The sequence below is a fragment of the Drosophila serrata genome, unplaced genomic scaffold (assembly GCF_035046125.1).
Source record: "Drosophila serrata isolate PLE 108 unplaced genomic scaffold, ASM3504612v1 contig_272, whole genome shotgun sequence".
In the NCBI taxonomy this organism is placed as follows: Eukaryota; Metazoa; Arthropoda; class Insecta; order Diptera; family Drosophilidae; genus Drosophila; species Drosophila serrata.
Genome location: NW_028257170.1, coordinates 6,802,055 through 6,823,035, shown reverse-complemented (window position 1 = coordinate 6,823,035; position 20,981 = coordinate 6,802,055). Strand labels below are relative to the sequence as shown.

Genomic DNA, 20,981 nt, shown 5'->3' with positions numbered 1-20,981 from the left:
TTGCGGCCTGCGATTATACATACAAAGCACTTGTGGCCGCCGCAATCCGTAAATTAAAAACAAAAAAGAAAAAACCAGGAAACCCAGACCCAGGCCTAGCAGAAATCATATAACAATGCGAGTCAAAAGTCAGCTGGAAAACCAAAAGATTCCAGATCCCCTCAGCATGTAATCCACGGATGGCTGCTCCTTTCGGCCAGGCTCATTAGCAAATTATTTTGGTAGTCGGTTATGTGCAGAGAAAGAAATGTAAATATAAATAGGGACTTTTTATATAAAAGATAAGTCATTTCGTTATGCTTTCAGGGATTTATTGACATTTGAAATCAGTTTAAAAAGTGGTTTAAATAATATAGACTAGATGTAATACCCTCTAAAGAATATATACTTTATAATTCAGTAGAATTTGTTGAAGGTATATATGTTGCTTTTATCGATCTATAAACCCTACAAAATGTATATTTTTAGAAAGTGACTATGAAAATGTCACTGATACAAGGCTTAAGATAAATATCTCCAAGTGCCAGATAAAACATTTAAAAGGACTATAAAGATTTAATAAGCCATAATATTTGCCTGTACTCCTATTAAAGTTTTTACAACTTTATTTTTTTCTCGTGTGGGCCATGCTTCAATGGAGTTGGGCTACCACCAATCCCGGACATTTGAATTTAAGCCAGAAGACAGACAAGGATTTTCCTATCGGGTTAAATCACGAAATATGTGCCTTCACCTGACTAAGTAACTCCTTAAGCGTATTTTTCTGCCATTCCGCGGTGCTTGAGAGCATTTTAATTGTATTTAAATGAATTAGAATGGACATTTGCTCTCAGTTTTATGATTCATAAATTATCTGCCGCGACGTTTATACTTACAGAGGTCTGTAAACATAATTGAGTACTGCAGATGGAGATCTCTGATGGAGACCCACTCGCGGATGGATGGATAGACGGCTATCTCAGCTGGAGATTATGCATGTAGATGTGAGTCGAGTTGGGCTTTAAGCCAGGTATACTGAGGTTTAGATTATTCACTCATTACCGAGTGGAATGCAAATTAATGGTAACCAGCAAAACCTGATTTATGCGGTTATAGAAGCTATATCAATTAATTATGGTTTATAGATAATAATAAAAATGTAGGAATCTTAAGTAACTTTTAAGGTTTTAATAGCTCTGCAAAATCAAAGGAACTTAAACAATGAATTGTTACTAAAAGAACATTACATTGCCCGATAATTAAGCTTTACGAACCATACATCTTACAAGTAGCATTTTTGACACCTCAATTACCAAAAAACACTAGATAATTAAAGCCATGTTAAACTAAGAACATATATATTAACTGTAAATTGTGCTTTACGGCCGGTTGATTTACCAACTTGATGTGTTTTAATATTGCTACAATAAATAAAGTTACAGGTACCCCCCCTTTGGATTGTGTCAAGCGTGTGTGTTACATCTGTCTTAGCATTCCGATGCCTCAATGGATCAAAGAACACCCCTTGCCATTGGCCAGAAATTTATTGACCAACTCCAATTAAGTTGTACATATGCTGTACATATTATTGGTAATCCCATCCATCGGTTCCGTTCCAGCAGAGATCTCCGAAAATGGGAAGCATTCGTCTCGTCGCATAACAGTTGCTGCCAGTGGTAGCTGTAGTTCGCGGAATGGCATTTTAATTGTCACTTGCTGGATGGTAAATTACACATTATTTATTCGCAGTACTGCCATTAACATTTACCCTGTCATATGGTGCTCTTCGCTGGATTGCGGTTACAGCTTTGATGGCGATACATTTTCCGAGTATCTTCGCCGGGTCACCTCCGGAGTCCACAGGAGATTGTGCAATTTCATTGTCCAACGACAACTTTTCATTAACAACAACTGGTACTGGTACTAGCACTGGTAAAAACGTCAAAATACCGCCACAGAGTTGCCAATTAAGAGCTCTGCGTCCGCACTACACGAGTATATCAAAAGTATAAACTAAATGTTAAGGTTGACTCCGTCCGACTGTCTAATAAATTGATACACATAAAATTTGGAGCATAAAAATGTCGCTTTACAAAAAGAAAAAAAAACAAAATAATATATAAACCGAGAGGAGATCCAAAGCCTCGACTCGAATATGTGAGTTTGGTTAAAAAAATGCAAATGCCAAAATGTGAACTGCCATCATCATCGTCATCCTCGTCGTCATGATCACCATTGATTTAAGTGGAGTTTGTTGGCCAGAAACTGTTGCATTTCTGGCAGCAGCAAAAAGCACTTGAAATTAAAAGCTGAAAAAGAAAAACAAAATATACAAGACCGTAGAAAAAAAGCAACTGCAGTTACGGCCATCAGATACTAATACAATAATAAATAGTGGTAGAAGAAAAGAAGATGTTGCCACTGCGCAGATCGCATCGGCAGCCGCTGTTGCACTCGTTGCTGCATCGATGTTGCTGCTGCTGCTGCGGCTGTGCATGCAATGCAACAATTTCACAAGCCAGCAGCACGCAGACAACTAAATGACAATGTGAATAAAATAACAACAACAGCGGAGAATTTATAATAAGTAGCAGCAACTCCGATCAAAAGTTGCGCAAAAACAAAAAACAAGAAAAAACCCAAGAGGCAAAATCTTCAACTTAATTATAAACTTATTTATTTGGTTAGCTTAAGTTTTGCCGCCAAACTATCCTAATCAATTTGGCTAAGGATGAGGAAATGGCAGCTTGCGTCAGTCGGCAATTTCCACGGATTTCCTCAGCGCCAAATTTCACAGCTACCGTGTTAACTTTGACACCACCGACGCAAGCCCCCCCAAAAAAAGCAAATCCGAACCGATCCGTTCCGACCCGATCCTAGCCTGGCATTAGATTAGCATTAGGTAAGCGGGCTCAATTAACCCGCACGGCAATTGGCCAAATTGGCCACCGACTTGACTCCGTCCGTCAGCCAAAATCCGCGATTGGAGCTGCCGCCAGCAGCAGGGGTTAACGCCGAACTCCAAAACACCAAGCACCAAATTCAAATCCAAATCCAACTCTAACTGTAGCTGCCCACGCATGCGCTGAAATGTTAATGCCCGAATCAGCCAACAGAAGGGCACAGTTGGCCAAGTGAGATTTGGGTATAAGATTTGGGGAATTATTGCCAATAAACAGGGAAAACCAAGGGATTAGAAAATTAATTAAGGAGAGGCACAACGAGGATAAAAGGAAACTCTGGCGATGACTCATATGTTTACTGGTACTTTACCAAGTAATCTGCTGTAAATATTCATCGCGATTTATAATAAGGTAAACAAAATAATAATTTAATTAAAATATTTATTAATAAATTACTCCTTAACTATGAAATTTTATATAGAGCCTTTGTCTACAAATAAAAATAGCTTGGACAGGAAGATGTGCTTAAATTTTAACTATATATTAAAAATAAATGAAAATATTATTATTAAAGTATGAAATTATTATTATTAAATTATTATAAAATTGGGTTTCACATTGAATTTTAAACTTTCTTATCTTTAGATACTGAAAAGAAAGAAGCGAATCCTTTCTAAAGCAACTAATATTTAATATATCTGCCTTTTGTATCTGTTTTGTGTGTATTTGGAGCAAAAGACTATAATTATTGAAAGTTTTCTTAATGAAAAACATTTCTTCCTTTCATTAGTCCCACTCCCATCACATTTTAGCACACTAAAACCCATCTCTGACCCACTGTCCCTCCGGCAATTGCAAATGTCAAACGAAAGACTTAGGCAGCGAACTTGCTGGTAGGGGTGGAGCACTGGTGTTGGCACTCGTACTCGTACTTTGGCTTGGTCTTGGGCTTGGGCTTCGGCATATTAAATATGCATTGGTAATGCAAATGAAAATGGAAACGCAAATGGGTAGCCCGCATCCAAATCGTAAACGCTTGTTAAAAGTAATGCGCCCAATTTGCAGTTGGAGAGACAAAAACAAAAGTGCCCTTTAGCCTCAACCAGCCCATGGCCGGCAGCTAGTGCAGCGCTCTCCAGCCGCTCTCCACCGGAGACCCCGGAGCCTGCACCGATCCTCCAATCCATTCCTCCAGCCTCGGTGAGGGCGGACGGGCAATTTAGTGTCACGTTAGCATTTTCGGGGCGCTTCCAGGCGGCAGGCAAATGCCCGACGTACCATTAGGCGAGCGCTTAACTAGCGGTTAGCCACCGACAGGGCCGTCAACGTTCAATTGCCCCCCTTTGGATACGTTGTGGGTGCAGGCGGAGAAATATATTTTCACTTTACTTGGCTTTAAATTAAATATAAAATAGTTTAAACTCTTTCAGAACTTGAGAACTGCAAATAAGTTACAATGATGGTTTTGTTTCGGAAGTTTAATCTTCAAAATTGAGTTTATTCTGCCATTTAATTTACGATTTCATGGATATCATAATCTCTTTATTTATATTTATACATGTTTTTTGTTTGTGTTGTGTCTCGCTGGCTTTGGAGAATCGAAGCGGAGAAGCGGCACCGCAGACAGACCTTTCTCTTTGTGTTGGTGATGGCTGGCCTGGCACGACGAGCCTCAAAGGTCGGCTTTGGCTCGGAACTCGGCTCTCGGATCTTGGATCTCGGCGGCGACTACGACTAAGACTGAGACTACCCCGACTGCGACTCCGACTCCAGCCGAGTCTCGTCTCTCGGCCACGGGATTTATAAATACAAGTGTTGGCCGCACAATGCCAAAGATTCGTTGGCTGAACGTGCAGCGCGCGCGATCTATTATACATATTCGAACCCAGTCCCAAGTCCACACCAAGGCAGCGAGGCTGTGACTCCTGGCCCAGGCAGGAAAAGACGGTAACTCCTCTTGCATCCATCTGTCCATCAGCAGACATCGCCGCATCCAATTTGAAACGCTACGAATTTCGCGCCAAAACACAATCCAAGGATTACGGGATACCAGCTCCAATTGCTCGACTTGGATTCAGTTACAGTTTCGGTTTCGCAATATGCAATTCGGTTTCAATGTTGGATTGTGTCGAATCTTCAATTCAATTATATAACTGAAGTAATAATCGCTTCGTGTGCTGTGTTCAGTTCAGTTGCAGTTCGCAGTTGGCAGCCGGCAATGCTCAATGCAGATGCAGCAGATGCGGCCATCGTAATCCCCACCGTCTGACAAGGAAAACGAACAGCTTGGCATCCCAGAGACTGGGAAAAACAAAAAACCAAGAAAACCAAGAAAAAATCAACCAAGTGACTGTGAAAGTAACGAACGGAAAGATACAGATTCAGATATTCAATTACTAGTCTCTTGGCGTTGCGTGTGCAGTGCCGCAACACGATGAGAATCCAAATCCTGCTCCTGACACTCTTCCTGGGTGAGTAAAGACAAGGGATATTTCAGGGAAGTGTTGTGTGTTACTTAAAATCAATTATTTTAAAACAATCTTTATATTATATTGTTGAAATGATTTGTTTTCTATTTTTTATATTTTGAGCCTACAATTATAATAATACATTTACAATTATAAGCTTTACAGTTATCATTATCGTGCAATGACTGTGAATTCATTATATATTTTAATAAATTAACCACTTTTATTTATTTCGTTACTCAAAATATTCTTTGAAAGTTTAAAAACATCATAAGGTATTCAAAACAAATAACCAACTTTTGAATTAATAACTATAAATTACAAATATTTATTGTAAATCTTTGTATAATATTTAAAAGCGAGGTTAAGAAACATAAATTATTTGATTGAAAAATTGTTGATTTCTTTCTGAAGCCCTAGAAATTGTATAAATTTAATAAGCTATTTACTAGATGAGTAAACAAGTATTTATTAACAAAGTAGCTCAAAATTTCATCAAAACGATTGTTTTAATACCCTGCATTATAATTTTAGTCTAAAGTCACACCCCATATTCTATATCAGGATAATGAATCCGGATTAATAAGGTTTACTTCTAAAATTTTAAATTCAATATTTGTGTATGTTAACCTTCTAAGAGCCAATGCATAAAAGCTTTACGATTTAAAATTAATTTATTTTTGGCTAAGTTTTGGTTGATTTCAAATCGATTCCATAGCAAACTCCAAGGTTAAACCAACTTTCCGTTTCCGAAGTAAGCTTTCTTTCTTATTTGAAATTATATATGACAGACTTATGAACTAAAAATTTCTAATAATTTTAACCCAAACCTTAAAAATGAATAAGGATCTATCGAGATAACAAGTATTACTAATTAAAAAAAAAAGAATAATGAGAATAATTTAAAGATTAATCAAATTAATCCTAATTTTAAAACAATAAAAAATCCAACAATTTGAATATACACACCCAAAATCTATAAATCTTGAATTTATTTTGCATTGTATTGACACCAACATCCCCATGTGGAATCTCCCACACAGGCCTCATCTGCGCCCAGGCCGTGAGTGCGGAGGCCAAGACCGACAGCAGCAGCGGAAGTCGGACGGTGGCTGCGGAGGACAGCAAGAGCTCCGCCTCCACACCACTGGAGACGGAGGCGACCAAGGACAAGCGACAGGTGAGCGCTAAAGAGACGCCTCTGTATCCGAACCACCGCAGCTCGGAGGCAGCTCCCACCGCCGGCGATGATCCCGAGGACGGACAGGAGACAATTTACGGGTCCAAGCCCAATCAGTTCATCATCCGCCCCATAGCCCCGCATCAGCATCAGCAGCACGAGTCGCACCAGGAGCCGCAGCTGCGCAACTTCGCGGCGGCCAATTCCCGGCCACACGCTGCCCAGCTGCTCGAGCAGAGCCAGGAGGTGAGTTGCGGGAGAAATAATGAAGGGGTTATTTGGGTTATAAAATGCTGGAAAAATATATCTAATAATGGTAATATCCTTTAATTTATAAATATTAAAATTAGCTTCGATCTAAATTAAGTTACACCCAAAAGACCGCTTAATTGTAGGAAGCTTGAAACTTAATTTTGGTCTTTGACAAAGCCTCGCCCTGGATCCTCCACCTCTGGGGGGGAATGGGTGAGCCCATTGATCGACTGTCCAACTGACGGATTGCCTTTCGCCTTTTGGAGGGATTGCAGCGTCTGTTTGTTTTGTGCCAATCTCGGGGCGTTCCATCGACATCGCGACTGTTGTTCGCTGTCTTGGGTCTTGTCTTGGCCCCGCGGCCATCAGACAACGGCCTTTCGGACGGACCTAACCGAGATCGGACGACCCGGGATCGTGACTTGGCATCGGCGGCAGCCACACGATTCTTTGCAAAATGCCGGATGTAAACATCTCGAAGCCAGGCCAGACAAAAGCCAAAGGCCCCTCAATCCCAATCCCAAAACCGAATCCGAAATCCCAAGTTAAATTTTTGACAAATTCTCCCTTTCGCCGAGGCCGGGAAACCTTGACCAATATCTTTTCGGAACGAATTGCAATTTTGCAAACAAAGGCAATTGCAATTAGCCAAAGACAATGTTTATATTACAAAATAAATACATATTTATGTATATAAAGGAAAACAAATTAAAAGCGCCGGCGAATATAATAATGATAATACTTTTATTATAAATGCAATTGGCAAAACTAAGTCACGACATGACAGCGACGACAGCAACAAATGCATAATTGCAAAATGATTATTTGTCTTATTACGCGTCAAATGACAACAACAACAACAACAAAAACATTTTCCACCGCCTCCCTTTTCCACTCGATTTTCCATGGATCTTTCGGGGTCTCTCCTTCAAAATGCAAAGACATCGCGATGGAAAACAATGGTCGGTGTCGGGTTGTCGTGGGAAGAAAGTTGACATAATGTTATAATCACCCCACTTTTGGTCTGTCAGCTTTGTGTCTGTCTGTCGCTCGATGGCGCCTTGACTTGCTGGCGGCTTTATTTGCCATAATAATGGGAACCCATAGATGCCACACACTGGCCAACAGGTTTTGTGAAATATGCACATTTTGCAAGGCAAGGCAAGGTAGGTTAAGGGACCTTCAAACTTGGATTTTATTGGTTATTTTAAGACTTTAAAAATGGATGTATGTTTATTGAAATTTAAGATAAATTCTACAGGAAGGTGTTCATCTAACACAACCATATATCCACATATCCTTTGTTTAAGTTCCTATTCTTGAATAATTTCAATACGTAATCATTTCGTGGAAACCCCCTAAGTAATCAATAGATCAAGCTTCAATAAAATGTATTATATTAATAATAGAAAATATCTAGCCCACCCAAAAGATGCTCTATTTCTTTCGAATATATTATATCGGCATTTCAATTGATCTCTTTATAAGGCCCACACACAAGGAGATTCCCTTTTATGGCTAACCCTTGTTGCACAGTGTAGTGTTTTTTTTATGTCTTGCAACATCGAAGAGCCAAAGACTTGGTAGTTGGTTTGTTGTTGGCGTTGCCAAAGTTTGCCACAAGTGTTATATAAACTCATTTTTTAGATGCCACGCCATTCTCACAGCGTCGCTGCTGCTGCTGCTGCTTTGAAGCACCTGCAACAAGTTACCGCCGTTGTGGTTGCTGCCAGTGGCTCTAGGCAGGGGTGGCAGAGGGCAGTGGCGGTGGCGGTGGTCATGGAGTGACTCCACATTAAACAGCTGCTGACATTGGCCGACGGCGGCTGAGTTCCCACACCCAACGTCACCGTCACCCCCGCCCACAGAAACCATTATTAAGTCGCCCCCTCTCACTTTTCGCATTCGTATCCGTATCTGCTAGGTGCAGCACTATGTTTATCTGCAAGATATCATGCGCCATCACCAGCCCAAGGCCCTTGTGGCCTCAGGTCAAGGCAAGGGTGCGGCCAGTGCGCCCAAGAAGTCGTCCACTCCCGTTGCCGAAGAGGATCAGGAACAGGAGCAGGAGGCGGAGCAACGCTATACGGTGTCCATTCAGCCGCAGCCTCAGCATCACCAGCCACGCCCCCGTCAGTATCAGGGAGTGGGAGGTCCTTACCAATTGCCATTGCCGTTGCCAGCTCCGCAGCATCAGTCGGTGAATCCCCAACAGCAGCAGCAGCAGCAAACACAGCAGGTATTTAATATCTCATAAAGTTCCTGATTAAGTTAATTAAAATCCATACAATTTAAGCCCTATCAGGTTATTCCCGAGGAGCAGTTTCTAAAGCTCCTAGAGGAGGAACTACAGGCGAGAGCCTACCATGAGCAACTACGACAGCAGCAGCAGCAGCATCACCATCAACAGCAGCAGCAACAGCACGTGCAGCAACCTCAACCCAAGTCTCTCCCTATTCATAGCACAGCTGCCACTCACAAGGTCCTGCAGCAGGCAGATCCTGTCCTGGGATTGGGTGGTTATCGGGAGCGATTAGTGGCCGAACAGGAGTTGGTCTCTCCCGCTTACTCCCATCCCAGAGGTGGACCCAAGTACCTGCCTCTGCCTCAGGCCCAACAGATCCAGGAGGACGATGAACCACAACAGCAGCCACAGCGCGTGCAGCTCCACAAGCCAGTGCCGCATCCGGGACAGCAGCAGTACCACGGCCTGCCGCCACAGATTGCCTACTACCAGCCACAAATAAGCTACAAGACCCTGCCTAATCATCCGCTGGCCAAGTCCTCGCTGGAAAGCGAAATTGAGAAACTTTTGGCTGCTAATAAGCCGGGACCAGGCCTGGCCTACGTCGACAGCAGCAATGAGCAGGTATCAATCCGTCAGCCACCGCCCCAGCACCCACCACCGCCCACCTCGCATCCGGCTTTGAGGCAGCCCAAGGCCTATCTGGCCAGCACTCCCAACTCCCTTCTGGATGCGAATAACCAACCGTTTGTGCCGTCTCTCTTCAAGTTCAGCAGCTTCCAGCAGCCGACTCCCATTTATCCCACTGCGGAGCCCAAGCGATTGGGACCTGTGGTCTATCCCACACAGCATCAGGCCAATCTGCCGCAGCCATCGCAGTATTACTACCAGGAGGCAGCGCCCACGGCAGCTCCCAAGCCGAGTCCCATACCCAAGCAATATCATCGGTCCAAGCACTACAAGTTGCCTTCGCCCACGAAGGCTCTGCTCTATGCCGATTACGAGCGTCAGGGACCATCTCCCGCGCCGCCATCCAACTTCTATCCCAGTCCCCCGGATCCATTGAAGCATGCCCAGAGAAATCTGGCAGTCACACCCACAGCTCTGCCGCTCCACGCTGAATATCCCTCGCCGTCGCCTTCGCAATCTAGCATTTATGTGTCCCAGGGTACGGGTATTGCCACGCCGTCCAGAGCCACGCCCACAACGGCTCCGGTACAAAAGCTGCGTACCTTGGATGAGGTCAAGCAGCTGAATCTGCCGCCTCCCAATGGGAAGCCACTAACCCAGGCGGAGTTCCAGGCTCTTGTGGATGCTGGCTATCCGGTAAAGGCTGTGCCCGTGCCCGTACCCGTCCCATACGAGCAGTACGTGAAGGATCATCCGGAGTATCGTAATCATCCGCCAGTCGACTATGCCCACATCATGCGCTTGGCCACTCGCCAACTGTCCGCCCATCAACAGCACAGATCGCTGGCCGCTCCCTCGGAGCCGTCGGTTAAGATTCTGTCCACTCCCTCCGCCGGCGAGCTGCAGCAGCAGCATACGGCTACGGGCATTGGCGGCGGCAGTGTCACTTATTTGCAGCCCATCGAGGGTCAGTCGCATCCTCATGCCCATGTCCATGCGTTGCAGAAGCGGAGACCACGCGATGAGCAGGATACAGCAGTGGCGGGAAGCGCGCCCAAAGCGGCGGCTCCAGAGGCCAACGAGCAGTCCGCGAAGGAGAAGGTGCAGTGAGTGAGACCGGGTCCTGTTTTAGTTAAAATGTCCTTGCCTAGGTTCTAAGTATTGTAAAAATGTTTCAGCACTTGCGTATAATGTTAAATTATAAACAAACAAAATAAAAATATGAAAAACTAACAAAAGAAATGGGAGAATTGCAAAGCGATGAAAAGTATCCTTTGGAGAGGTTTTGAATCCAATGAAGTTTAAAGATACAATCCTAGTTATCATCAAGTAGATAAATACCTTTAAAACAATCCACAATTAAAACTTAGTTCAGCTTTATTATTTGCCACTATTCTCCCTCCTTCATCCATCGAAACCCTCACTTAGTTCAGGCCGAAGGGCGAATTGCTGTGGCTATTGCTGCTGTCCGCCGAGCTGAGCGTATCCGGAGTGGCTGCCTCGCGTGCCTGTATTCGCGAGATCTGCGGATCCCGCTTTTCCTTATCCTTGCGATCCCGCTCCTTGTCCTTATCCTTGTTGTGCTTGTGCTTGTGTTTATGCTTGTGCTTCTTCTTGTCCTTCTTTTTCTTCTTCTTAAGCAATCCGTCGCCGGACTTGAACTTGCTCTCGTCGTAGCTGCTCTCGTATCGCGTGGAGTCGGCCACGTCAAGCATCATTGAGGAGTTATCGTCCTCAGCGTAGATTTCGGTCTTCATCCGCTTCGTGAGCTGATGGGTCTCGGGAGCTTCGTCATCTGCAGGATGGATCTTCACTTTGGTCTCGCTATCGTAGGTCTCAACATTGACTGGATCATCCAGGACGGTGATTTCCTCACTGCGCTCCAGCTTGATGATTTCATCACCCACCTCGAAGGCCTCGGTGGCCGTGCGCTTGATGGTGACCATGCCGGGCTTATGTCGCTCTTGCGGCTCATTGTCTAGGCTTTCGCCTAGTGGGGGAGGCGGTTTCGAATCGAGGCTTTTCTTGTAACCACTGGTGCTATTATCTTTCATCAGATCCTTGTAGAAATTGGTATTCTCGCTGGCCTGCAGGCAATTCGGACGCTTGTTACCGTACAAGGCATAGTACAGATCAACGATGTCGCAGCGCAACTTGGTGTCGTTGCCCAGAGTGTTAATGCTCAGCCACAGACGATCCACAAGGTTTGGCTTGTCCAATCGACTTCGCGACTCACGTGTGAAGGGCGGGTTGTCGATCAGCAGCTGGGCCAAAGCATGACGGGCAGCCGGATCGGGATCCGTCTCCAGTAGCGTGATCAAGTGATCCAGGTCTTCACTGCGCCCGTCCACCTTTACAAAATCGACAAGACATTCCATAGCTGCGATGCGGAGATCCAAAAAAATTCCATATTGCGAATAGCTGCGGTAAATATGCGGAAGCGAAGGCAGGTGACCGAACTTCTGCAGCTTACGAATAACCTTCAGGCAGGACACGGAAACCATGTACTTGTACGAGGGGAGATGCTTCTCCAAATTCAGCAGACGAGTCACTTCATCCAGCACCAGTCTGTGGAGGGGTAAGAAAACGTATCAATCAGGGATCTTTGATATCTCCCCTTTGCATTACTCACTTGGCATCTGTGGAAAGACTGTCTGTGGTAATTTGAGTACCATGCATCGCCACAGACACCACTGGGGTCAGAGTTTCACCCAAGGCTTCTATCAAAGCGGCTCTGTAGTAGGCATCCGTGTAGTGGTTGCGCGAGTTCTCGTTATACTTGAAGAGATCAAAGAGGAAGCGCATTACTTCCGGTGGGCAAATGCCGTGCGATGTCCGCAGACCTAAAAAAAGGCAAAGTAATCCTTTAGATAAAAGTTTTCTTAATTTAAATACTGATTAACCCTCACCTGCCATGGCCACGGGTATCGCCTTTTGCAGGAAATACAGCTGGAAGTTGGAAAAATTGTTCAGCTTGATTATGTGCGGCGCACTGAAGGATCCGAAAAATTTTCGGAATATATTCAGCATAGCTGGTGGACCGCTCCAGGAGGCCACCATCTGGTTGGCGACCTTGGTTAGGCTATGGGCTGCCTCACAGCGCACCTTGAAGAAGCAGCGCTCGCTCTCGATGGTGTCGGTCAGAGCGAGTCTAGTCGCATTTGTGGGGTACTTTTGTAGAGCCTGAATGGCCTGAAACTGGGCAGTAACATCACGCTCGTGACGGAGTTGGTATTGCCACTGGAAATCCGGTTGCTCAATGATCAAGTCACGCAGCAGAATCATCTCCGGATCGAGACGTATCCAAAGCACGGGTGAGTCGCTAAAATAGGGGTATTTTAGACCTTAATCCGTAAAGAATTTGATAATAAACTCACTCCATTGCTGATAAATCCATGTCCACCTCCTCGCCAGTGCACAGCGGGATCTTTTTCTTCTTGTTACGCCTGCTCTTCGAGTGACAGGTAATGTCCGCCTTCACCAATGTATTCTCAATCTGCAGAGTGTGCTTAAAGGTGCCATCCAACTCCTGAAGCTGCACCAGCAACGGACCATTATACTTCCTTACGCCCCGCTGATTCACAAAGTCCTGTCGAATCTCCAGCTCTATGGTGTTCCTCTTGCGGTTGAACACCGAGGTCAGGGAGAACTTGGCGTGACCGCCAGTGCGCACCCACTGGTCCATGAACACCGACATATCCTTGCCGGTGACTGTGAATATAGCCTTGATGAAAATGTTCGTAGAGATGAGCAGCTGCGACCAGAGTCCGGCGCCTATCTTCGTAGACGCCGCATTGGTGGCCAGGGCCAGTTGCTTGTTAAACACCTGGATGAGCAGTTCCTGGCCGATTCGGTGCTCCAACATACGAATTACCAAATGAGCCTTCCGTCGCATTGCTTCCACATACTTAGGCGACACTGTGTGCAAGCTCTTAATGGGGAAATAGTGGAAAATCTCCTGCTGCTTGCTAGCAGCCGCTGCTGGATTGGTACTGGAGACGGGCAGGGGGGCAGGCGGCTGACTGCAATCGAGAATAATGCCGCCGTACTGCTCCTCGTACCGAACTACCCGGGCCAGTTCCGATTGAACCCACTCACGGTACTCGTTGTTGCCGAAGCACTTCCTGGAATACAGGCCGCACAGATACTCTGCAATTCCCTTGGCCAGCCAGGTGTCTGACCAGTGGTGCGACGTGATGAAGCAGCCGAAAAACTGCTCGGCCACAGCCCGCGACATAAAGGTTCGCGACACGTACGTCTGATCGATAATGGCGATGGAGTGCAGGAGGTTTACCGAAACAATGCTCATCGTCGCATAGGCACTGATGTCCGTGTCCAGCTCGTCTACAAACACCTGTTTGTAGCAGGAGAAGGGGTAGCGCGTGGAAAGGGTCTCCTCGAAAAATTCGAAAGCTTCATGCAAATAGCGCACTGTGTTCTTTAGCAGGGGAAGCATGCCCGGCAGACAGAAGTGGGTCACCTCGTGCATGTGCGGATCCACATAGATCTCGAACTGGCCCACTGCAAGGGCGATGTTGGGTGCGCACACGGGAGTGGTGACCGTGTAGTGAAAGGTCTTCCTTCGCAGATCGGGCGTCATTATAACTTCCACTAGTTCTCCGCAGGAGACTGCAGTCAGATTTTTGTCCACCGTGAACTCCAGCCGCCAAGTACAAGGATCTGCGAAGCTGTCCACGCAAGGGAACCACAAACGTGTGGAGTTCTCATAGCAATTGGTGAACATGTGTGAACAGTTAATCTGCGAATCTTCATCTGACGAAGCCGGCGGTATAACGAAATGAACACCGCTTTTGGGGTCCTCCAGTGAAAACTCGATGCGGATGCGCAGACCCTGGCCCTCCTGGATCATCGAATACCCCTCCGGCGGCACAGTGATAAACAGCTCGCCGTTGTTCGCATCCGGATCGGTCACCTGGGCGGCCTTTAAGTGATGTTTAGAGTAAACTTCCAGGGAGCGGCTCTTTGGCTCCTTGTGTGTAATATCCTGGAAGGGATCGAAGTACACGAACGCTGCCTGGCAGACGTCATTCAGAAGGACGCTGTAGATCCGCATCTGCTTGGCATTCAGGCGGATGAGGCGCAGGTTCTCGCTGTTCGGCACAATGGTTAGCTCCACAACGCCCTAAAACAGATGATAATGGGTAAATTTCACATCCTTTCATATATATTCGACCTGTTCTTACAATTATACTCTTTCTCTCGAAACTGATGCCCGTGAGACTCACAACCTGATGCGCCGTGCTGGTGGAAATGAAAAAATCGTTAATTTGGTGTTTCCACGAGTGCCAGTGGAATACTTATAATTTAAACGGGCGCAGCGGCACCTCCGGCACCTCAGGTAGCGTCTCCATCGTTTATTTGTTCCAACTTCTCGGGGATTTTACAATAATTTCAGTTTGTTATCAAAAATTAGGAGCATTGTTTGACTCTTTCTTCTTCTTTTCATGAATGCCGACGGGCTAAAAAATACCAAACGCCTTAACACAACAATGGCAACTCTGGCGTGATAGTGCAGCCCTGCATACGTAGCTTAACCTTTATGTAGTTATACGTGCTTAGTGCTAACTTGTAAGTTTAATACTAAAAACGATTTAATTATTTCTCTATTGAACATATTTAAATTTAGAGAATTATTGAACATTTACATTTTTAATTTTATTTACTTACTTGAATTATAAAATGAAACGAAATATAAATTTAATATATAAAACTACTATTGGTCAACATCAAGCTTAGCCATATAACTTTTGGTATTGTTTACATCTTCATTCAATTATAAAACTAATTTATAAACTAAATAATTATCTCTGTTTTTAGTTAACGTCCCTTTGTAATTATAATAATTTGTTTGATTTATATTGCCGCACAAGGGTTAAAGATTATGAATCATTTACCGAGAAAGTTAAATTTGGATACTTCTCCCATTTAAAGCGTTCAATTCCCAACGAGTCAGCAGTTTTAGCACGGCAGCGAATTGTTCAACATCTGGATCCACCTAGATTGTAGTTTTTTCCCCATCTGCAGCGCCATTTAACCGAGGAAGTGGGAAAAACCTGAGGAATTCCAGGCAAGAGCGGACAAAAACCCAGTGAAAATGTACGGCATTGATAATTACCCCAAGAATTATCATGCGAGTGGCATTGGCCTTGTCAATTTAGCGGCCTTGGGATACAGCAAGAATGAAGTAAGCGGCGGAGCAGCCAGCGATGGAGGCGCCAAGCCAAAGGCGGGGCTCTACCCCTCACTCCCATACCCATCGTCCGAGTCCGTGGGTGGCATGCCGTATGTGGTGAAGCAGACGAGTCACGCACAGAACACCTCGTACCCGGGCCCTGGAATGGGCATGGGCATGGGAATGCCACAACCGGGAGCAGCGCCATCGGCGCCCTATCCAAGTGCCACACCATTTCCCGGCGCTGGTCTCTATCCCAATCTGCCATCTGCCCAGTCGTTTTTGCCGTATCCCTCGGCTCCGCTGGCGCCTTATCCAACGGGTCTGCCCTATCCTGGTGGAATGCCGCAGCCGAATCTGCCATATCCAGCTGCTCCACTGGCTCCGTATCCGAACGCCATGCCCGGCTTTCCCAGCATGCCGATGCCGTACGCCCCGATGCCCACCAGTCCGGCTCCGCAGCAGCAGGGAGGAGGATTTCCGGCTCTGCCTTATCCATCGGCTCCGCCACCGGCCAGTGCACCCACGGCGGAGGAGGAGCCTTCCGTGGGCGTAGCCGAGTTGAGCTTTACGAGCGTTAAGGTGCCCGAGAACCAGAACATGTTCTGGATGGGCCGAAAGGCCAATAGCAACCGACAGACAAGCGTTCACGGAACCGACTTTGCCACCCTGCGCGAATCTTGCGTAGCCAATGGAACCATGTTCGAGGATCCCGACTTCCCGGCGAACGATGCTTCGCTGATGTACTCGCGGCGACCAGATCGCTACTACGAGTGGCTGCGTCCCGGCGACATCGTAGATGATCCTCAGTTCTTCGTTGAGGGCTACTCCCGATTCGATGTCCAGCAAGGCGAGCTGGGGGATTGCTGGCTCCTGGCGGCAGCCGCAAATCTTACGCAGGACTCGAAGCTGTTCTTCCGCGTGATTCCGCCGGATCAGGATTTCCAAGAGAACTATGCCGGCATCTTCCACTTCAAGTTCTGGCAGTACGGCAAGTGGGTGGAGGTGGTAATCGATGACCGCCTACCCACTTATAATGGTGAGCTGATCTACATGCACTCCACCGAAAAGAACGAGTTCTGGAGCGCCCTGCTGGAGAAAGCCTACGCCAAGTTGCATGGATCCTATGAAGCTCTTAAGGGTAAGGAATCATTATATTGTGTCTCTACCTATTTGGGTTGAGTTTTCCGTGTTGAACTCTTATGGTTACGTTCTTTTAACAACAAATGATCATTTTTAGGCGGCACCACGTGCGAGGCCATGGAAGACTTCACTGGCGGCGTTACCGAGTGGTATGACATCAAGGAGGCTCCTCCAAATCTATTTAGCATCATGATGAAGGCCGCTGAGCGTGGCTCAATGATGGGCTGCTCTCTGGAGCCGGATCCACATGTGCTGGAGGCGGAGACGCCTCAGGGTTTGATCCGTGGCCATGCCTACTCCATTACCAAGGTGTGCCTTATGGACATTTCGACACCGAATCGGCAGGGCAAGCTGCCCATGATCCGGATGCGAAATCCCTGGGGCAACGACGCCGAATGGAGTGGTCCGTGGAGCGACAGTTCGCCCGAATGGCGGTTCATTCCGGAGCACACGAAGGAAGAGATCGGTCTGAATTTCGATCGGGATGGAGAGTTCTGGATGTCTTTCCAGGACTTCCTTAATCACTTCGATCGCGTGGAGATTTGTAACTTATCGCCGGATTCACTGACTGAGGACCAGCAGCAGAGTTCACGCCGCAAGTGGGAGATGTCCATGTTCGAGGGAGAGTGGACTTCCGGTGTAACGGCTGGCGGTTGTCGTAATTTCCTGGAGACCTTCTGGCACAACCCACAGTATATTATCTCACTGGAAGACCCAGACGACGAGGATGATGATGGCAAGTGTACTGCCATTGTGGCTCTGATGCAGAAGAACCGGAGAAGCAAGCGCAACGTTGGCATCGACTGTCTGACCATTGGCTTTGCCATATATCACCTTACGGACAGGGACATGCAGGTGAAGCCGCAGGGACTTAACTTCTTCAAATATCGAGCCTCTGTAGCTCGCTCTCCGCATTTCATCAACACGCGAGAGGTGTGCGCTCGGTTCAAGTTGCCGCCTGGCCATTATCTCATCGTTCCTTCGACTTTCGATCCCAACGAGGAGGGTGAATTCATCATTCGTGTCTTCTCGGAGACAATGAACAACATGGAAGAGAACGACGACGAAGTAGGCTTCGGCGAGACAGACGACCGCATTGCTCCGGCCCTGCCGCCGCCGACTCCGAAGGAGGAAGACGATCCGCAGCGCATTGCCCTGCGTCGCTTGTTCGACAGTGTGGCCGGAAGCGACGAGGAGGTTGACTGGCAGGAGCTGAAACGAATTCTGGACCACTCCATGCGCGACGTCATGGTGGGCAACGAGGGCTTCTCCAAGGACGCCGTACGTTCGATGGTAGCCATGTTGGACAAGGATCGCTCCGGCCGCCTGGGCTTCGAGGAATTCGAGGCCTTGCTTACCGATATTGCCAAGTGGCGGGCGGTGTTCAAGTTGTATGACACTCGTCGCTCAGGCAGCATCGATGGCTTCCATCTGCGCGGAGCCCTCAACTCGGCTGGCTACCATCTGAACAACCGGCTGCTGAATGCCCTGGCCCATCGCTATGGCTCGCGAGAGGGCCAGATTCCCTTCGACGACTTCCTGATGTGTGCCATCAAGGTGAGGACATTCATCGAGATGTTCCGCGAAAGGGACACAGACAACTCGGACACAGCCTTCTTCAACCTGGACGACTGGCTGGAGCGGACCATTTACTCGTAAATCACAGTCAATTGATACTAATCTAATCCTAAGTGCCACGCATACTTAAATTTACGATATGCATTAATCATGGAAGAGCAGAGCATCACGCCGTACCATGACCATATAGCCTGAAGATCAGGAAAGAAAAATACACTCACTAAGCCAACAAGAGAATCTTATCGTATAACGAAAGCCGGAAATACACAGAATCACCGAGTGGCGAAATTGAAGTGGCCTTGGCATGAGGCACGAGGTGGCGATACAGAATAAACACGATATAAAACCCGTATACACAACACACTAAGATATACACATTATATATGCGGCGTTTGCTGGAGGGATGACTAAGAGAGCATCCATAATGTGAGTTCTATGAGCACCTCGCCAAGAGTCTGAGATTGCCAGTACAAACTAAAAAGTGCATTATTCTACCTTACATTTTCTACGCGAAACTCAAAGCAGCCATCAATTACGCATTAACGTTTATCACTAAAGATATAGAATTGAATGTGCATATATATTTTTGTAATACCGCAGTATATCGTATGTGTTTGCCCAGGTGCTTGCACTAATGCCAATCAAAAGCGCAGCTTTGTCCAACAAATGTTGTTAATGTTGTCAGGGAAAAAAATCAACGCAAACAGATCCAATCCACTTATCGAATAATTGTATAAAAAAAGATACATTTATCAATTTAAATCCCCTCCTTTTGTATTTATAAAGTAATCTCAAGAAAGTATCAATTGCAACCTAAAGATCAAAACTAACTAAAAGTAATCTATATTGGTAAGAGGCTTTTTCTTTCAGATATATGTATGTATGTACCTTTGTTTTAAACTAATCAAAATTATTTAAATTTATTTGTAATTGTTACTGTCTAAAATTTAATTGTTTTACGGATACATTTTTTATGTAAATAAATAAACTGCAGTTCTGCACGATAATTTCAACTATTTGACTAAGACCACTACGGTATCGCCAGATGGAACACCAGCATCGATCATAATCTGCTTCATTTCATCCAGGTAAATGTCGTTATCGAAGGCCAATTGCTGCAAGACCTCCAGAAAGTCTTCGTACTCCAAGCGCCATTTCCTTTAATGGGAATTAATTGATATACGGAGGAATCGGTTGATATATGTACTTTCTTACTTGTATCGCATGTAGATGAGACCCGTTTGGGTGCGTGATATGGGAGTCGGCATTAGCTTGGCCTGCTCCAGCCAGGCATCTAGTTGCGAGAGCAGAATGCTATCGAACGTCTCGTTCTCGATTTCCGTGGGTATTACCTGAGGCAATATGATTACAAATGTTTCTATATTTCCCATTTGAGCGATGCGTCATACCTGGTGATTGGCATACACCGTAAAAAGAGTGTCCAAGGTGTGCTTCTTTGGTTTATCTTCATCATCGGCCATGACTCCTCTCAAGAAGATCTCTACGATTTGCACTCAATAAAGCTAATTTTTCAAAAATAACAGGAGCGTTTGCTAGGCAGATAAAGAAAAGTATTCGTTGTACATATATATTTCAATTTGTTTTGTTGATAAACAAAGACCCAGTTGAATGCTATATACTCTATGCTACTATATAGACGACTGTTGCTATGGCACAGGCGGGTTTTTATTCTTGTTTATTATGGAAGCTCTCGACAACGCTACGGACATACATCAGCGATTTTTTCGTCGTCCCCTCGACGTCCTCCACGGCGTAAGGTGGTTTAATGATCACATCATGTATCACTCTTATAGCCACTTTGTCGCCTTGCTCTTGCCACATTACCAGATTGTTGCCAAACTGTTTAACCAGCATTCGATACAGTGCTTGGCCAAAAGGTGAGACGTTGAGGTGGTAACTCCGGCAGTAAGCAGACCGCTGATCGGTCGCGTGGCGCAATCGCTCTTGAAGCTGCAAAGGAAAACATTTAAGAACCTTCTTCCAATTGTCATAAAGGAAACATACCATCTGCAGATCAAGCCGTTCGGGTGTGGCGGGAACATCGTTCAAGGGCAGCAGCACCTCCTTTACAATCTCAATGTCTCTGCACATGGAGAGATTCACAATGATCAGCTTGCTCCTGGTCTGCTCATCGCCACCGCCTTTGCTGGCCGGGCAGCGCATCATTAGCATTTTGACGCCCAAATCGAAGGCCAGAACCTGGGGGATTAAATGGATTAATTTATTAATTAATTATTAGCGAGGGATCCCCCTTACCTCTCCCGAAAAGATCTCATTAAAACAGGTCTTGCAACGCACTATTGAACCCAAGGTAAAACAAGGAATCATGGACATCTTGGTTTCTGCACGGACTGTCGGAAATACATTTGTATGCACTAAATTGGTTTGA

General features: G+C 45.9%; 5 protein-coding genes and 1 long non-coding RNA gene across 6 annotated transcripts; 3 read left to right on the top strand and 3 right to left on the bottom strand.

Moving 5' to 3' along the window:
- Positions 1-1,421: 1,421 nt before the first annotated feature.
- LOC147643522 (uncharacterized) lies at positions 1,422-2,096 on the top strand. Its single transcript, XR_015271822.1, has 2 exons — positions 1,422-1,702; positions 1,786-2,096. It is a non-coding gene; the product is annotated as an uncharacterized LOC147643522 (long non-coding RNA).
- Positions 2,097-4,521: 2,425 nt separating this feature from the next.
- LOC110190640 (uncharacterized) lies at positions 4,522-10,899 on the top strand. Its single transcript, XM_020961237.2, has 4 exons — positions 4,522-5,353; positions 6,394-6,776; positions 8,707-9,021; positions 9,079-10,899. Exons 1-4 carry the CDS (start codon positions 5,317-5,319, stop codon positions 10,765-10,767), a joined length of 2,424 nt encoding a protein of 807 aa, XP_020816896.2. The 5' UTR covers positions 4,522-5,316; the 3' UTR covers positions 10,768-10,899.
- A 117-nt stretch (positions 10,900-11,016) lies between these two features.
- Positions 11,017-15,140, bottom strand: Taf2 (TATA-box binding protein associated factor 2). The gene is made up of 6 exons (XM_020960986.2): positions 14,980-15,140; positions 14,862-14,916; positions 13,035-14,800; positions 12,567-12,979; positions 12,290-12,500; positions 11,017-12,225 (listed from the first exon to the last, which is right to left on the bottom strand). Exons 1-6 carry the CDS (start codon positions 15,027-15,029, stop codon positions 11,082-11,084), a joined length of 3,639 nt encoding a protein of 1,212 aa, XP_020816645.2. The 5' UTR covers positions 15,030-15,140; the 3' UTR covers positions 11,017-11,081.
- A 407-nt stretch (positions 15,141-15,547) lies between these two features.
- On the top strand, positions 15,548-19,584 carry CalpB (Calpain-B). Its single transcript, XM_020960977.2, has 2 exons — positions 15,548-16,991; positions 17,091-19,584. The coding sequence occupies exons 1-2, from the start codon at positions 15,773-15,775 to the stop codon at positions 18,650-18,652; spliced, it is 2,781 nt and encodes a 926-aa protein (XP_020816636.2). The 5' UTR covers positions 15,548-15,772; the 3' UTR covers positions 18,653-19,584.
- On the bottom strand, positions 19,461-20,542 carry LOC110190638 (tubulin polymerization-promoting protein homolog). The gene is made up of 3 exons (XM_020961234.2): positions 19,981-20,542; positions 19,787-19,923; positions 19,461-19,729 (listed from the first exon to the last, which is right to left on the bottom strand). The coding sequence occupies exons 1-3, from the start codon at positions 20,050-20,052 to the stop codon at positions 19,585-19,587; spliced, it is 354 nt and encodes a 117-aa protein (XP_020816893.1). The 5' UTR covers positions 20,053-20,542; the 3' UTR covers positions 19,461-19,584.
- On the bottom strand, positions 20,146-20,981 carry Hez (Hezron). Its single transcript, XM_020961233.2, has 3 exons — positions 20,849-20,981; positions 20,597-20,791; positions 20,146-20,542 (listed from the first exon to the last, which is right to left on the bottom strand). Exons 1-3 carry the CDS (start codon positions 20,924-20,926, stop codon positions 20,258-20,260), a joined length of 558 nt encoding a protein of 185 aa, XP_020816892.1. The 5' UTR covers positions 20,927-20,981; the 3' UTR covers positions 20,146-20,257.

What these genes read in the sequence shown, in the direction of transcription:
- LOC110190640 (XM_020961237.2), top strand. Translation starts at nt 5,317, where the DNA reads ATGAGAATCCAAATCCTGCTCCTGACACTCTTCCTGG. An exon ending in TGCTCGAGCAGAGCCAGGAG is followed by an intron (nt 6,777 to 8,706) that starts GTGAGTTGCGGG and finishes CGTATCTGCTAG; the next exon opens with GTGCAGCACTATGTTTATCT. An exon ending in AGCAGCAGCAAACACAGCAG is followed by an intron (nt 9,022 to 9,078) that starts GTATTTAATATC and finishes ATACAATTTAAG; the next exon opens with CCCTATCAGGTTATTCCCGA.
- Taf2 (XM_020960986.2), bottom strand. Translation starts at nt 15,029, where the DNA reads ATGGAGACGCTACCTGAGGTGCCGGAGGTGCCGCTGCGCCCGTTTAAA. An exon ending in ATGGATTTATCAGCAATGGA is followed by an intron (nt 12,980 to 13,034) that starts GTGAGTTTATTA and finishes CCCCTATTTTAG; the next exon opens with CGACTCACCCGTGCTTTGGA. An exon ending in GATACCCGTGGCCATGGCAG is followed by an intron (nt 12,501 to 12,566) that starts GTGAGGGTTAAT and finishes GCCTTTTTTTAG; the next exon opens with GTCTGCGGACATCGCACGGC.
- CalpB (XM_020960977.2), top strand. Translation starts at nt 15,773, where the DNA reads ATGTACGGCATTGATAATTACCCCAAGAATTATCATGCGAGTGGCATT. An exon ending in ATCCTATGAAGCTCTTAAGG is followed by an intron (nt 16,992 to 17,090) that starts GTAAGGAATCAT and finishes GATCATTTTTAG; the next exon opens with GCGGCACCACGTGCGAGGCC.
- LOC110190638 (XM_020961234.2), bottom strand. Translation starts at nt 20,052, where the DNA reads ATGGCCGATGATGAAGATAAACCAAAGAAGCACACCTTGGACACTCTT. An exon ending in CGGTGTATGCCAATCACCAG is followed by an intron (nt 19,924 to 19,980) that starts GTATGACGCATC and finishes ATATTGCCTCAG; the next exon opens with GTAATACCCACGGAAATCGA. An exon ending in CTCATCTACATGCGATACAA is followed by an intron (nt 19,730 to 19,786) that starts GTAAGAAAGTAC and finishes TTCCCATTAAAG; the next exon opens with GAAATGGCGCTTGGAGTACG.
- Hez (XM_020961233.2), bottom strand. Translation starts at nt 20,926, where the DNA reads ATGTCCATGATTCCTTGTTTTACCTTGGGTTCAATAGTGCGTTGCAAG. An exon ending in ATGAGATCTTTTCGGGAGAG is followed by an intron (nt 20,792 to 20,848) that starts GTAAGGGGGATC and finishes TTAATCCCCCAG; the next exon opens with GTTCTGGCCTTCGATTTGGG. An exon ending in AACGGCTTGATCTGCAGATG is followed by an intron (nt 20,543 to 20,596) that starts GTATGTTTCCTT and finishes TTTCCTTTGCAG; the next exon opens with CTTCAAGAGCGATTGCGCCA.